This window comes from Cryptotermes secundus, unplaced genomic scaffold (genome assembly GCF_002891405.2).
Source record: "Cryptotermes secundus unplaced genomic scaffold, Csec_1.0 scaffold46, whole genome shotgun sequence".
In the NCBI taxonomy this organism is placed as follows: Eukaryota; Metazoa; Arthropoda; class Insecta; order Blattodea; family Kalotermitidae; genus Cryptotermes; species Cryptotermes secundus.
The window spans coordinates 526,525-543,159 of NW_019726221.1; the positions used below are offsets into that span (position 1 = coordinate 526,525).

At 37.0% G+C, this 16,635-nt stretch overlaps 1 protein-coding gene across 1 annotated transcript in view; it reads left to right on the forward strand.

Annotated features, from left to right (window-relative positions):
• The window catches only part of LOC111863844 (fibrillin-2), a 202,012-nt gene that overhangs the window by 167,209 nt on the left and 18,168 nt on the right, over positions 1 to 16,635 (forward strand). The window contains exons 35-45 of the mRNA XM_023850590.2: positions 505 to 633; positions 1,149 to 1,397; positions 3,196 to 3,341; positions 4,891 to 4,999; positions 6,240 to 6,404; positions 6,789 to 6,896; positions 10,121 to 10,300; positions 11,070 to 11,182; positions 11,282 to 11,414; positions 14,706 to 14,954; positions 15,569 to 15,772. Coding sequence (XP_023706358.1) covers positions 505 to 633; positions 1,149 to 1,397; positions 3,196 to 3,341; positions 4,891 to 4,999; positions 6,240 to 6,404; positions 6,789 to 6,896; positions 10,121 to 10,300; positions 11,070 to 11,182; positions 11,282 to 11,414; positions 14,706 to 14,954; positions 15,569 to 15,772 — 1,785 coding nt within the window. The remainder of the gene's footprint in view (positions 1 to 504; positions 634 to 1,148; positions 1,398 to 3,195; positions 3,342 to 4,890; positions 5,000 to 6,239; positions 6,405 to 6,788; positions 6,897 to 10,120; positions 10,301 to 11,069; positions 11,183 to 11,281; positions 11,415 to 14,705; positions 14,955 to 15,568; positions 15,773 to 16,635) is intronic.

Genomic DNA, 16,635 nt, shown 5'->3' on the forward strand with positions numbered 1-16,635 from the left:
TTAGTTGCATGCAGAAACATATGCAGGTCTTCATATAAGGTGGTCATTAAAATTGTCCAATCTAAATGAAGATTGAAATGGCATGACAGTATTTTGTAAAGTTTTTCAATGCCATATTTCATGAAAACCCATTCAGTATTCTTGAGTTGTTTTATGTGTACAGACAAATGGAAGGATGGGGTGACCAAACAGACTTACTTTGCACTCTGCAGGGTTGCAAATACACCACAAGGAAACAACTTGTCACTTGAAATTGTGTTGTAGGAAAACAGTTATTTTCATTTGAATTACCTACATAGTATGAGATATATGATATGTTAATCAGAGGTTATAATATTTTTTATCCATCCACATAAATGGAACTTTTGAGAATTAAGTTGTTTAGAGTAACATAGCTTTATGCCATTTCAGCAAATGATTCATTATAGCTGATACTATGAATTATCTTCGTCATCCAGTTTCCTTTTATCTGAATAAATGTATTCCAGAATTGTATTTTTTTAGATGACAATGAATGCATACGCGTTCCAAGTCCATGTCGAGGCAATGCTCAATGTGTCAACTCACCAGGAAGCTTTGAGTGTCAGTGTCCGGAAGGTTACAAGCTTGGAATAAGTGTGAGAGATTGTGTAGGTAAGGATCTGTTCAGATTCATTATATGAGGATGAAGTTCAATTGTAAAACACTATCCATTGATTACTATCAAACATTTATTTGGCTTAGACACACAAATCACTATAAGTAGTGAGACCAAGCACTGGATGCCTTCCTCATGAAGTCTGTAGTCTGCTGATAGACCTGATTGTGTACAACCTGCTGTAATCCAACTGAACTTCACTTCCCCTTATTATAGCTTTCTACAGAGGCCTGGAGAGAGGAAATGTGCATTGCAAGGCATCCCTGTTGATCTAAGAAGATAGTACCATAACCATGTGGGAAGATGTTTGAATAAATTAAAAATATTTGGTCTAGTTCATAGTATCTTGTTACCAGATATTCATTTTCTCCTGAATTTTATCTCTGGTAATCACACTAGGAAAGCATTTTGTTGAATCTTTATTGTACTTGCAATTATTTTGGAGTATGCTTCTTGCCATGAGAAAATTCTTAATGGCCTTTGTCTTCTTATACACTGTCACTTCTTACAGATATTGATGAGTGCACAGAGAGAATTGGAATCTGCAGCAATGGGGAGTGCAACAACTTTCAAGGAAGCTTCCAATGTATATGTCAGAATGGCTACCAGCTAACAGCTACACGAGACTCCTGTCTCGACATAGATGAGTGCAAACGTCATCCAAGCATATGCAACAATGGCACTTGTGTCAATGCAGTTGGATCATACAAGTGTCATTGCTACCCAGGCTTCAAGCTCAGCCACAACAATGACTGCATTGGTACACTTCTCCATAATCTATACTGTTAATTAATGATATTATTGCATTTGTATGTGTATTAAAATATCATTCCTGTGTATAAATGAAGGTTTATAGGTTAGGAGGCTGGCTTAGCCCTCATTCATTCTTGATGTGAAGGTGAAAAGAAAATTCTTATCATGCTTGCTGGCTATCCAATCTGTAGCTGTTACTTTACTCTGTCATAGTTTTCACAAGTGATAATAATCAGAATTTAGTGTAAAAATGTTTATGATGTCAGAACTTTCCATGGATATCACACATCATCTGGAGTCCAGACCATGTCTCCAACATTACTACTGGCCCAGCATTGAGATTTGTGATTGCCTTGGTGGTGACTACAAATACAGCTGTCTTCTAGGGTACTATTCCATCTAATGGGGTGGAAGTGTACTGCTATATCGGTGGAACATAATCAAACAACCAAGCTGCTTGTTGCTTGCTTGGATCACTCTTTGACCCTAAAGATGGAGGCAACACGTTTCTCTAAAACATCAGTAGACATCAAGGACTAGCCCTGATTACCATGCTTGACTGAATGGGTACTTCCCCCTTTCTTGTTGGTTCTTTTTACTGAGGATGGAGACAGAGTCAGTCTGCAAACTCAATTTTATGACCTCTTCTGTGATACTGTTTCGCAGATTATATAGCGTCAAATGGTACGATGGTACGAAGTGGGAGAGATCTGGAAAGAAGTGGTCATAGCCTAATCAACATACTGCTCTCCCTATAATTGCTTAGATTCCCTTGCTGGGGATCAAACCCCAGTCATCCAGCCTGTAGCCTTCTTGGAGGCACTGAGGAAACCCATGAAAAACCTTAGTCATAATAGTCAGTGTCCCAGTCGATATTTGACCTTAGCAGCTCCCAAATACAACACTAGAGGATTACCACTCTTTGATCTCTAAAATTCTGTAGACTTAATGTAGTCTTGAGTCCCAGAGGAATAACAGCGTCCAGAGAACATTTGCGCATTACACCACTAGATGTCGCAAACATATAAAAGAAAGTAAAGTTGTCCCTGTGTTTAACTAATTAAGGACTATGCGATGAAGGCACATGGGGGATTAGATATATACAGACACATTTTCTTGACCTCAGCACTAGCTTCACCCCCCGGCCGCTTTACCCCTGGGGAAAGAGCTCACTCAACCCATTGGATAGGAGACTGTGGACCCTAGAGCCAGTTTGGACAATGAGGAGAAAAGAAAATTCTTGATCCTACTGAGACTTGAACTTCAACCCGTTGGTCATCCAGCACGTAGCCAGTTGTTATACTGACTATACTGTCCCAGCTATTGTCACAAGGCTATAGAACTAGAAAATAATTAATACTGATCCCATATATAAAAACCTTTCCATGACATAATCACTGGTCAGATGAATCATTTATAATTTATAGCACAGGCTATATTTTAAATGATTTGACAGTTAACTTTGTAAAATGCAACTTACTAAACAAAATCTTTCTTGGCCTGTTAGAATGATGTAATGAAGTACATAGACTTAAAGTACAAGTCAGTAGCTGCAATATTTAAATATAATGCACATCTACGGAGGATACTAACCTCTTAACCTAATCAGTACATTGATTACCTTTCAAGTATATTTTTTATGTCATTTGGGATATTATATGAGAAAATCTAAAAGATTAGTTACCAATATAGCAAGGGAAGTAAAGTCAGTTGTTCTGTATCATATTTAAGTATAGAGCAGAATTTTATATTGTAATAGTGCTCCTGTATATAATTACTACAGGAGATTTTCTCGTACCTTTCAGATATTGATGAATGCCGCATCATGCCTTTCCTGTGTCGCAATGGACGGTGTCGTAATGTTCTGGGTTCATTCAACTGTGAATGTGCAGATGGCTATATTTTGGCAGCTGACGGACAGCACTGTAGGGATGTAGATGAATGTCGTGAGGTTGGTATGTTTTAAATGTTAGTATTATATGTAGTGTGCTCAAATTCAGTATGGCAGTCAGTCCCTTCAGAGTGCAAATATTATGTCTCTGGACATTATCTTTGTCCTGTTTTTGTCTAAAACACCGTCATGATTTTATTTAAAAACACAGCATTTCAGAGACTGTTTTCTGTCTCCATCTTTATGTAAAACATCCTCACCTTTTATTCTGACAGTTCTCTGATTCAAGGCCTCGTACCTGTGGAATTTTTATTGTTTTGTCTTAACTCTTGCAGATGGTTTATGCTGTGCTTGGCTTGTATACCCTATCTGTCATTGGTACAGTTGTCTGGAGAGAGAGACTAGCTCTGTCAACTGAATAGGTTTTACTTGAAGGCAGAGACAGAATCCAGTCTCCGAATTAGATAAAAACAGGGCAAATGCCAGGAACAAATGTCTAAGCGCATGCTCTTATGCTCATCTGTCATTTCCTTAGGTACCCAGTTAGCACACACTTTATGGAACGGAGGTTATTGTGTACCACAAAATAGGCAGACCCAATGCTGATGTTCAGTTATTTTGCAGTTTAATCGACCATTACTCTTGTGTTTTGAAGAATAAGTTCCCTAGCTCTTTCTTCATTCTGTGCAGTTGTGGCAGTGGTGGGACAACCCGAGCGTTCTGCATCAGCCACATTCGTGTGGCCATTTTTAAACATTTGAATCCACTCATACACAACTTCACGAGAGAGAACATTTTCCCCATACTGAGCACACACATCCTGATGAATTTGTCCACCTGGTACATCTTCTGCCAACAAAAATGTGTATCACAGATCATTGCCCCTCCTTGGTGCAATTCTCAAGTTTCACTGCCACGTTCACCGCTTCATGGCAACTCTCACATTAATTGCAAGGTCAACAGGCTTGCTTCCTGACTAGTCACATGACACCCTACAGTGCCCCCCACCTCCACCTTTTCCAATCTTTCCAATTTTTTAAATATAAAAGTGTATTTAGGAGGAACTGTTTTGGAAGAGACTGTGGACCTGTCGTCTTGACGGATTACAGATGAATGAATTTAAACCTGGAAGAGCACAAATTTAAGGTATCGGAAAACAGAGTACTGAGGAGAATATTTTGACCGAAGAGGGATGAAATAATAAGTGGATGGAGAAAACTGCATAGTGAGGAGCTTCATAGCCTGTATTCTTCGGCCAATACAATTAGAATCATAAAGTCACAGAGAATGAGATTGGTGGGGCATGTAGCACGCATAGGGGAGAAAATAAATGTGTTTAGGGTTTTGAAAGGAAAGAGACCACTAGAAAGACCCAGAATGAGGTTGGAAGGTAATATTAAAATGGATCTTAAAGAAAGAGGATGTGGTATGAACTGGATTGATCTGGCTCAGGTTGAGGACTAGTGATGTGCTCTTGTGAACGCTGTTATTAACCTTTGGCTTCCATAAAATGTTGGGATATTCTTAAGTAACTGAGCAACTGATGACTTCTCAAGAAGGACTCAGCTCCATGGAATTAGTATTTAAACTTGATATATTTCTGGGTTAGGTTCCAGGGACCTGTCCTCCTCCAGGAAAGTGCCAGAACTTGATGGGATCATATATCTGCAGCTGTCCACCTGGCTATGAACTTGGTCCTGATGGAAATGTGTGTGAAGGTATTATTTTGATTCAGTAGCAGCAAATTTACTATGTCTTTACTGTGACACTGGCATTGACATCATTAACATAAGGAACACAGAGTCATGTGTCAGCTTATTAAAGGTTCTACTGCCTTAATGTGATTTTGATAGGTTTTTAATGTGGAGGAAAAAATTGTAAGCAAGTTTGTAATTGGGAATAGCTGTTTGTTGTGGATTTAAAACTAAATAATAATTTGAAAGAGTTAATTGATGAATTTCTATTGAAAAGTGGGTAGGGAGGGGAAAAGGACAAGGAGATTGGGTGCAGAAAACATTAATGGGCAGATATGGACATGAAGTACATGCTCAGATTATCAGAAAAGTGGTAGGACTGTGTATCGGTTGGGACAGGATCAGGATTCTAGGAATTGTTGATCAGTAACATGGCAAGGGGGACTTCATTTCTCCACTGTAAAAATTAATCTGAGTAAACATCTTGATGAAGAGCAAATTTTCATGGGTCATTTTGTTAAGGGTCAGAGCCATTTATGGGAACTTAATGTTTTCTTAAAACTATGGTGAAGATTATTGCAGAGTTACACCTGCATACAATACAATTATAGTGTACAATAGTGTACATAATTATGATTTTTTAATATGCCAGTTATGTTACACAAATAATAAAATTTCTGACCATCAAAATAGTGTTTCGTGACTAGTGAATAATTTGGAGGTCATGACATGCAATAAAGGAAATATCTCAAGCAAAGAAGCCATGTAATTTTGGAGCAGGGGTTATATACAATATTTGGGGATATACTGGGTGATCACAGGTTTCTTTTGTTTCAAAAAACAGGTCACAAGAACGCTGAATCTGTGCAAGAATGCTCCTATGGTTATAATTGCATGGAGACAATATCCTTCTTACATTTTTAAATTTCAGTGATAATAAAAATTAGAAGGACATCTATTCCACTTCTGGTGTCCATGATTATCTTACATGGTACAGTTCATAATTAAGTGGATATGGATTACATTAACATTCTCTTATTTTTAGTTCTTTATTAGAATGGTATCCATCACTGTCCCTGATGTACATAATAATTCTCAGCAGCTGACACAAATATTATGACATGAATTCTTAGTTAAGCCATTATCTCTGACTCAGAACTATTTGGCCATACTGTTTCCTATTAACATAGAGAATAAAGTGAAAATGGCTACATGGTTAAGCAGTTATTCATTACTAATGAAAGAAATGTACTTACTCATGCAGATATTGATGAATGTGTGGAGAATGCTGGAATTTGTGAGGAAGGAGCATGTGTTAATACAGATGGAGGGGTGATATGCGAGTGCCCTGAAGGTTACATACTCAGTCCAAATGGTATGAAATGTATTGATGTCCGAGAGGAACTGTGTTACAATGAATTCTATAGAGGTTAGCATTGCTCTTTTATTAATCACATTCTTCCATTCAGAAATGGATATCATGTTTAGTTATACCAGTGGTTTCTAAATTGTGCTTTGTGAGGCCCTGCGAATCAGTAAGGCATTCACAGAGGTTCAGCATATTCCATATCAGCTACAGAGAATTAATGCATTATTAGAATGTAAATTGAATCTACCATTGAAAATATTTAAAATAATTTGAACTTAATAGCAGGTGCCAGTGCAGTATAAGTGGATAAAGTCAGTAGAAATTTCCTTATATTCGAATCAGAAGAAACTATTGTTCATTTGCCATTGATACTGATTGTTACAAATCTACGTTGAATATTGCCTATGACCATATACTGTGTTTCAACCCAGCACTTTGTTTTAGGGCAGTGTTCTCGTCCTCGCATGATACCCATTACAGCAAAGAAATGTTGCTGTTCCCTGGGTTTGGCATGGGGTCGATACTGTGAACAATGTCCTCGCCAAGGTTCAGGTATTGTATAACTTCAAACCATAGTGATTCTCTGTTATGGGCAGTAGTGAAGAATACATACAAAGCAACTTAAGTAACTTTTTTTGGGGGTTAATATGTTTACAACCCTGAGACATATTGTGGGATATTTCAATCCCTCCAAAAAAGTTAGCACATCAAGTAAAAAGACATTGCAACATGGCATTTCCCAACCCTTTTCACTGCCCTTTCTTCCCTCTGGGAATTGATAATGTGGGTGAGTGATCTGTGCTATATAACTGCTACAAGTTACAACAAAGGTTTGCCAGTCTTGGTGATATGGAACATTTATAGAGACAGTATTCTTCCTCACAAGTATAATTTTGTGGTGCAACAAGATATTCAACAAAAACTCATGAAAAACATATTTTAATAATTTTAGCCTGCTCTCCTATTTTAAGGGGGCATGCAGTAGCGTAGTTGGCTGAGGGGCTATGCTACAAGCTGGAAGGTCGTGGGTTCAAATCCTGATGAGGTCATTGGATTTTTTCAATTGACCTAATCCTTCCAGCCCCACTATGGCCCTGGGGTTGACTCAGCCTCTAACAGAAATGAGTACCAGGAATTAATTAAATAATTTTCCTGGGGAGTAAAGGGCAGCCGGCACCTAAGGCTGACAACCTTACCGCCATCTTTGAGCCGACTGTCTAGATAATGTGGGACCCTCAACGTCTCACAACCCTATGGGCCTTCACGGCCTGTTACAAGGATAGCTTTACTTAATTACTCCAATTTAAGAAAGAAAATAGGTGGGTGAGATCACTGTGGTGTCTGTATATTTGTAGTGTGTATTTGTGTATTTTTTATCAGTTCGTCAATATTCACAAAATGTGGTATGAACATTATGCCATCTGAGGCCACCCAGACACTCTACTGATTTAATTTCCTACAACCTGTAATAACAATGTGGCAGGCAGTTCCAAGAAGCCGAAGTACTAACCAAAACATCAGGCTACATGGAAATAAGATTGCATCTGAATAATACCAAGAGAGAGGAAGGATTCAAGCTTACCAAAGCTTGGAATCAAAATACCAGATCATTAAGGCATTCCAATGTATATAGATCACAAAAATACCAGAATGACCAAGTGAAACCACAGGGTGATATGTTGGAGTCAGATGGGTGACCACAAAATTTGACTCTGCTCTCCTGCTGCACAGTATGCCAACAAAATAAAACATCTGTTTGACAGACTGGTATATCTGTGTGTGTGTGTGTATGTGTTATCTTCAAGATAACTCCTGTGCACAGATCTGACAGAAAACACCGTCTTCTTTTGTTAAGGATATGTGTTTACAGCTTCGTTGCCTAGCAATAAACATCTTGTTGTTCTGTGCGTTTGCTTGGTGCAGACTGAGTAGAAAACACAGTTTCCCATATATTGTTGTCATGTTCTTAAGGGGGCGTGTTTACCAGCTGTCACATGAAAGTGGCATTTCCTTTAGATTTATGTCCGTCTTGACTTCCATCCTGGCCAGCACATTTTGGTTGGTTTATGTCTCTGCCCCCTTCTTGGCTTGGTTGGCTTTCCTTTCTTCTTGATTGGTTCTTATTTCAGTCAGGAGGCATGCCAGCATTTCCTTCATCTGTTTCTCCTCCATAATGTGGTGATATAACTACATGAGGCAATCTTCACTCCAATAATGCAATCGATCCAATCCGACCACTTTTGACACCAGTTGTCACGTGTATTAGTGACTAAAGATGGGGTCTGGATTGGTAGTTGGATTTATTGACCACTTACATGGTCATAACTACAAATAATTATAACACCATTACTGATTTTCACACTACAAATCACTCCACGCTTATCTTCTCAATCTTTTTCCACTGGTCTTCACTATCCATTTCCTGGCATCGCAGGAACTATATAAAATACCACTAAATCACACACTCCCCATATCATTGTACTACAGCACACACTAAGCCTGCAGTTCACTCGTTAAGTCTTCACAGGCCAACTTCTAATTCTTCTTCAACTACGACCTTCCCATAGCTATTTCCTACTGACACCTGAACTGAATTCACATTCTCTCGATGCTCTGTTCCTTAAAACTGGTTTCCTTATATAGACATGGCTTGGACGCGCATCACAGAAAACACATCACATGATTACTACCCTCTGTTGTGTAACGTAACCACGCACACGCAAGTTGCACACAAAGAAAACACTGCTCCAATATTGTTGTATGTTGCAGGCATTGCCTAGTAATGATTTAGTGATCACAGTATTTTTCATAATGAGGCACATGATTATAGTGTGCAATGGTACAAAGTGGACCCTCAGTTTTTCGAAAAGCCCTGATCAAAATCTTTTCTCTGTCTTTCTGCAAGAAGGAAATGGGATACAAGTGGGGCCTATATCAAGACCCTTTGAGGTTTTTTGTTTTATTCTGTAGAGCACTTATTAGTTTAGAAAATTGAATGGCAAGGTTCATGGTATTGATAGTAGTGTCTCAGGCCATTTTACACTGTTTAGTATCTTACATCAACCTGGATGTTGGTTTCCCTTTATGTTAATGACAGTTTTTCAATTAACTTGAGTATAATGTACATTGAAAAAACATTAATTTCGAGAATTGTGTTATCTAAGTGAAAATATAATCTTCACCAACATATTAAAATTATTCCTTTGAAAATAGTATTTTGCTCCATGATTATGCCATTTCTGGTGGTCCTGTCACTTGTAAGGGAATGTTTTTCTCTCATGTTTTATAAAGAATGTTTGTACGTGCTAAGTCTCATTGTCAATAATTATAAATGTAATCCTGATGTACCTTTCCCTCTATGACAGGGAGTTACTCTTAATGGCAGTGTTTTCAATCTTCAAATGACAGTCAATATATACTGGAAATTCTCAAAAAATTTGCTAACAATAAATGAAACAGACTTCTCTTTCTGCCAGTTCCACTTCTGATTAAATTAAAAAATCTTAAGTGTAGGAAATTTCAGCATTCATTCATCATTATTAGCTCAGATTAAACTATAGATTCACTGTGTCTGCCATTACGTTTTTCTGTCATCCTCCGTCCTCATTGTTTGGGAGTTGTGGAACTTGCTTGATGGAAGCTCATATTAAATATAAAATAGGTTGGAGCACTGCTAAGAGGTTGCAGGATCCAGCAAATGGTTAATGCCCGAATGATTCCAGCACTGGAAAACAGTAATTAATGCCTGATTAGTCTTTTGGTTCTTATTCCTCCAGCTGAATTCCACAAACTGTGCCCACAAGGAGTCGGTCGAGGGGACACAGGAGAAGATCTTAATGAGTGTGTGTTCATGCCTAATGCTTGTGAGGGAGGTGACTGCATTAATACAGACGGGTCATTCCGATGTGAATGTCCTACTGGATTTGTGCTTGATGAAACTGGCAAAAAGTGCATTGGTAAGAATATTTGTGTTTTAATAAATGTGTTCGTGATTAATCTATTCTCTGTTAGATTTTCAGGGTTGACTTACTGAGGCTGATTTTCATGTTTATTTTTAGCTTCATTCATATCCCTATGGAGCCCACACTAAAATTATTCTGCCTGTCCATTTATCTGTTTATAACATGGATAAATACAAGAAACACTAAACAGATTTTCATGAAGATTGATGTTGGGGAGTTTAGTAAAATCTGATGACACATCCCAGTTTAATTAAAATTGAAAAAGAAAATGTGCACTATACATAAGGACTTACACCCATCTCTTTATGCCACTCAAGCAAAAAAATATTTCTTAGCAAAAGCTGGAGTAAAAGTGAAATACATATTTTATGCCAAGTTCAATTTTTCTATAAATATTTCTGTATTTTTCATAGATCGTTAATAAATAAAAAGAGTATGTTTAATATCTTGATGCAAAAACAGAGCGATCACACCCAAACTGTACACTAAGCATACATTTCCTAATTTGTTAACCCTATAACCTCTTTTCCAACACCTATTAGTGACAATAGAAAATTATATTTTCAAGTCTTCAGGTGATGTATTATGTACCTGTAACTCCATGGAGCAGAGTCCTTTCCAGAAACCAGAAACCATTTGGCTAGTCAAGAGATTCCCCATGTTTTATCAAACTCATAGATTCATCCCCACATTCACGGGACCCTGCCACTGATCCCTATCACAGAGTCCAATTAATAAAGTCCATACCTTTATCTGATTCCAGATGACAATGAATGCATATCAGTAAAAAATATCTGTGGTAACGGTACTTGCAGTAATGTTGAAGGTGGCTTTGAATGTTCCTGTAATGAAGGTTTTGCCCCTGGACCAATGCAGGTAATATAGTGTTTCATATAGATAAGTACCCATTTACTTAGTCTTATTTATTAGGTGTCCTGATTATATTACTTCATAAGCTTTTTATATGTTCAATAGGTGTGTGAGGATGTTAATGAATGTCAGGAGATGGGAAATCAGTGTGCCTTCCGATGCCACAATGTTCCAGGATCTTTCCGCTGTATATGTCCATATGGTTATGCCTTGGCACCAGATGGGAGACACTGTCAAGGTAATCTGAGGCAGAAGTTTGAAGTTATAGCTTGACAGACCCAGAGTATATTTTGTTCTGCAATAAGTCCCAAACCGAAATTGTATCTTATATTTATATGGTAAACCTTCCATATAATGGGATTCTAAAGGTGTCTGAACATTTTGTCCTTTATCAGAAGTTATTATTTAATAAAAGTACTAACTTCTGGACAGAAATATTCCACATTATATAAAAAAATGATCTTACCCTGGAACCAGTTATAGTTCTGGGTCAGAAATCAAACTCTGTACTTAAATACACGTACATAGGATAGTGTGCTGCCTGGTCAAGGCTATTCCACATCTCAAGGAGCAGTAATATGTGATTATGGAGCAGTAGTGGAACGATGACTAGCAGGGGAAAAGTTAAAAAAAATCTCAGAAATTCTGCTCCATTGCCACTTTATCCACCATTGATCTTACGAGGTCACTTGGGATTGAACCCAGGCCTCCATGCTGAGAAGTTAGCATCTAACAACATGAATATGGCACAGCCCTTGAACATTATATACCCTTTATAATATTTATCTAAACCACAAGCCAGAGATCCATCCTGCACACATACTGAGTTGTATTTCTTTTGTAGTTCTCCTTCTTCTGATTTTTCTGTTCTTTTTCTTTTGTGCTTTTTACCTTATCCATTATGAAGTACTCTACACATCCAGCAAACATACTACATATGAAACAGAATTATAAATCAATAAACATTCAAATATGTAATTTTATTTAAATTGTTTTTAATTTATGTTTATTAGAGGTAATTTTACAGTAAATTTTCCTCTGTATTCCCTAAACTAGATGAGATAATTCACCTGAAAGAGAGATGTATCCATTTAGCCAAGGTTCTCCTGGAGGCACTTACACTGTATCAATAATATGACATACCTAGTATACTGGCATATGCAGTCTTCATAGTTACAAGTTTTTAAAGAATATAATTATATTCTTATGTTATAACTTAAATTTCAATGTTGTAAATTACAATATTCAACTAACTGTTGGCAGGAATCAGCCATTATATATATGACTGTAATCAAATCCTTCATATGAAGACATTAATTTTTTAGTATTCTTGTTTCTTTTGCTGTCTCAATGACACCTGTTGATCAGTACTTAAAGTTTTGGTACTTTCCTTCATGCATTGTATTCATGTTGGATCTGACCACAGAGTATCCTATTTCAGATAAATTTCAGTGTGCAATGCTGTGGCTGAGATGAACATGTTCTGTAATATTACTGCATGTCAAGGTCTATTAACACCACATTCCATTACTTCAGTTTTTCATGGTCAGTGTATAATGGTATCTGAGAGTACAGAACTAAATATGTATGTATGTATTAAATGTTATGAGATGACTGGAAAGACAGAAACAGACACAGTGCAAATAGCATTTGTAGTTGCAGCAATGAGCTGAGCAAGCTGTTTCAAGTGGCTCAATTTATTTACTGTAAAGTGACAGGAGACTGACTACTTGAAGTGGTTGACATTTCTTGTTACTCGTATCAGACCATTTTCAGCAAAAGTATGGGAACAAGGCCAAGTTTTTTTCATGACTGCTGACACAGAAGCAGATAGAGAACTTCTTGTCTATAGCTTCTGGCTTGCTTCACTGTGTAGTGTCATAACAGGTGACAGAACATGGATCTGTGGCTTTAATAATGAAACTCAATAGCAATCACAGTTGAAATCCCCATCCTTGAGCTAAGTAACTCTGTGGAGCAGAGTTCTTGAGAAGCTAGCAGTTCTTCAGCTGGATATGAAAGACCCCATCTTTAATGGTATTCAAAGTTTCACTACCATGTTCACAAGAATCTGCTCCCTTTCCATTCCACAAAAGAACAAGTTATGAAATGAGTGCCATGAATATCAGTTCTGGTGCATTAACTGTGTTATGCCTTTAGATTTTCAATTTATTAATACTGTTCTCTGCTGTCTTATAAATGACAAAAATTAGATAGGGCAAACTGTTCTTCAATTATGATAAGACATAGCATAAAAATTCGTCTTATTTAATCATCTCGAATTAATTATCAAATTATCTCAAATACAAATAATGTGGATATAAAATGTGTTTTACTTTTCTACAGCATTTATTTGAAACTTTCTTGCTCCCATAAACATTCATTCTTCATAGTCACCGCCATGAAAATCTCAAATCTTACATTCATGGAATTACATTACTCGGGTCTCAGGGGTGTTAAAGAACATTTCTGTTTATGTATGCTGAGATATTACAGTCATACAGTGCATCATTAATATCAACAAACATGGGAATACAGTGAGTGTCAGATGCATCATGACAATGTATCTGCCCACTCAGCCAAGCTTATGTGGCAACTTTCAGCTCACACAGTATTCCATAAGTGAGATAGCATCCCTATTCACAACAAAATTCTGTTCCTTGAAATTTAAATAGCCTCCAAAGCCAAAATATTTGGTGATATGGAAACAATTGAACATACTGCAATGCAGCAGCTATAGGCTGTTTTAGAAACTGAGCATGAGAGGTGCCTCTGGCACTGGTAGGAATAGCAGAACAAATGTATACATTCTGTAGGAAAAGGTTTAGCCTCTTATAGCTGCATATACAGTGCGTGAGATTCCACAGTTTCATTCTCAGTAGTTTCTGAGCAGGTGTGATGTATTTAAAAATCTGAAATACGGTGTTTCTTGTCACATTTTAAATATACCGTGCCATCATTAAGTACAGATAATAGAAATGTGCTGTTATATTCTGGAACCATAGTTTCACTTGTAACTGCTGAAATTTGTTGTCACTTGATTGAAGATAGCACATAAAAGTATATTTTGATTTGTAGTCATCTATGCATTAATTATTTTACCTTGCAACAGCATGATTAATGCTTTGCAGATTTAATGAGATTTTAAGATTCTACAATACCTGGATTTTAAAAATTTGATTTTATTTTCAGTGTTTGGACTGTAATAATCAATCCAGTATATGCCAGTAAAGTTTATGTGAATACATAAATCAGATTATGGGAAAGGTTTGTTTGTGTTTTTAGTTGCAAGTTTTTATGATAAAGAAGCATCCCTTTTATTCATTCTTTAAAGAATTAGGCTTCATTACAGACTACATTTTGGCAAACTTGTAAACAAAATGATATATGGAGACTAAGTATAAATTTTTGTTCAGTATTTCTAAAGTAATTTTTCCTATCTGACTGGTAGAAACAACAAAATAGAGGAAGTAGTTGTGCCTGTTTCATGTAATGAATATTGTGAACATTTCTTGTCTTTTTGATACAGATGTGGACGAGTGTGCAACACCTGCAAACAACTGTAAATTCATGTGTAAGAACTTGATCGGAACGTTCATATGCATCTGTCCTGAGGGTTACCAGCAAGTAGGACTCACTGATGACTGCCGAGATATTAATGAGTGTGTTACCAAATCCAACATTTGTCGGAATGGTAACTGTATAAACCTGCAAGGAAGTTATCGCTGTGATTGCTATGATGGTTTTGAGCCCAGTCATGACCGCAAACAATGCATAGGTATGGTCAACATACAGCAAGAAATGCACAGATCTGTAAAAGGATTGTTAACAGAACAACATACTGAAGGATGTAAGATGGGTGTATGAATGGTGGTATCTCAAGAGTGCTCTCTCTGAAGGATGAAAGGCAACTTGGAGTGCGTAGCTGAAGAAAATACAAATAGTGTTATCTTCATACCCTCTGTGGGCCTTCATGCTCAAGAGGTCAGGCAAAATAAAAATTTTACCTTCATCTGTTACTGTTATTAATTCTGCAGTTTTATTAAAAGCATAATTAGTTACTGAATAGTAACTCATGTGTTCTCCTCACTCTACACTGATCTCATTGTAGTAAGATAAACTCCAGAAATATGTTGGTTTATTCAGTTACTGATCCTGAAATACAGTGATTAATAAATGAATAGAAAATTTGTAATGTGTAATGAAGACTACTAAACTATGTGCACAATACCAGAAACTTCTAAATTACAAATAAAAATTTATAGTTGTGCCATTTTATGTCAAACTATCAATGGCCCTATTCTTTCAAAGGAATTAGTGAATACAGAATTGGTATAAGAATGATTGTCACAAATAACATTTTTATGGTAGTAAATTATTGTAATGTTGCAGATCGCCGAGTTGGTTTCTGTTTCCGACAGCTAGTGGCAGGTCGCTGTACAAGTCGTACTGATGGGCTCATGTCTGTAACAAGGGCGGATTGCTGCTGTACAATGGGGGCTGCCTGGGGACCACACTGTGAGATTTGCCCCTCATCTACATCAGATGATTACCAGGATCTTTGTCTTGAATCAGGGTACTCAGTAGATGGCCATGGTAAGGAATTTTGCAACACCTTGACAATGATTTTTTAACATCAAATTGAATTCCAAAGCACAGCAAACCAACCAAACTACATTGATGAAAAAATTAGCTTATGTAGAATATAAAACTGAAATAAGTCCTCAGTCTTTATTGGTATTAAAATCAGTTTACAGAGACTACCAAATATAGGATGATTATGCTACTGACAGACTATTCAATGCTGCTGGAAGAGTAGGCAGTGAAATAAGGAAGATCATTTATGTCATCAGCCCTACTAGTGCTGAGATTAAGATGAAAGACATTTTGAGAAGGGCCAGTGGGAAATCAAGACTCATACAAGAAATAGTTATAATGGAAAAATAATTTAATGAACAGCAGCTGCCTCATTTAAAATTAACTGTTCTGTATTCAAAAATACAATTATCTATTTCCAACTGTCAGTTTCCTACTAGATATTCTGCAGGCATCCTTCAGTGTACTATAATCTTATCACTGAAAGAATTCACAGTGTGGATAAATTATGTGGTATTATCTTCTGCTATAATTTCTTGGTGTTCTTTTGGTCATCCAGGGTGAGGGCTGGATGCAAGGCTGATGACCTTGCTCCATAAATGTTACTGTTGCAAAATCCAAAGAAGTGAAAACCAAATGGTCTAATTCAAGACAAATCAATCAATCAATCAAATCAATCAACAATAGCTGTGGCTCAAAGAGGACAGTGTGCCGATGATGATGATGAATGTAAATTAATTTGTTGATTTTCCAGGAATTTCTTTGTACGAGGGTCGTACTGAAAGTCATGAGCAACAATTTTTTGTAAAGTAACATGCTTTATTATTGGCAAACCAAATACACCACCTCAATCTACAGACCTT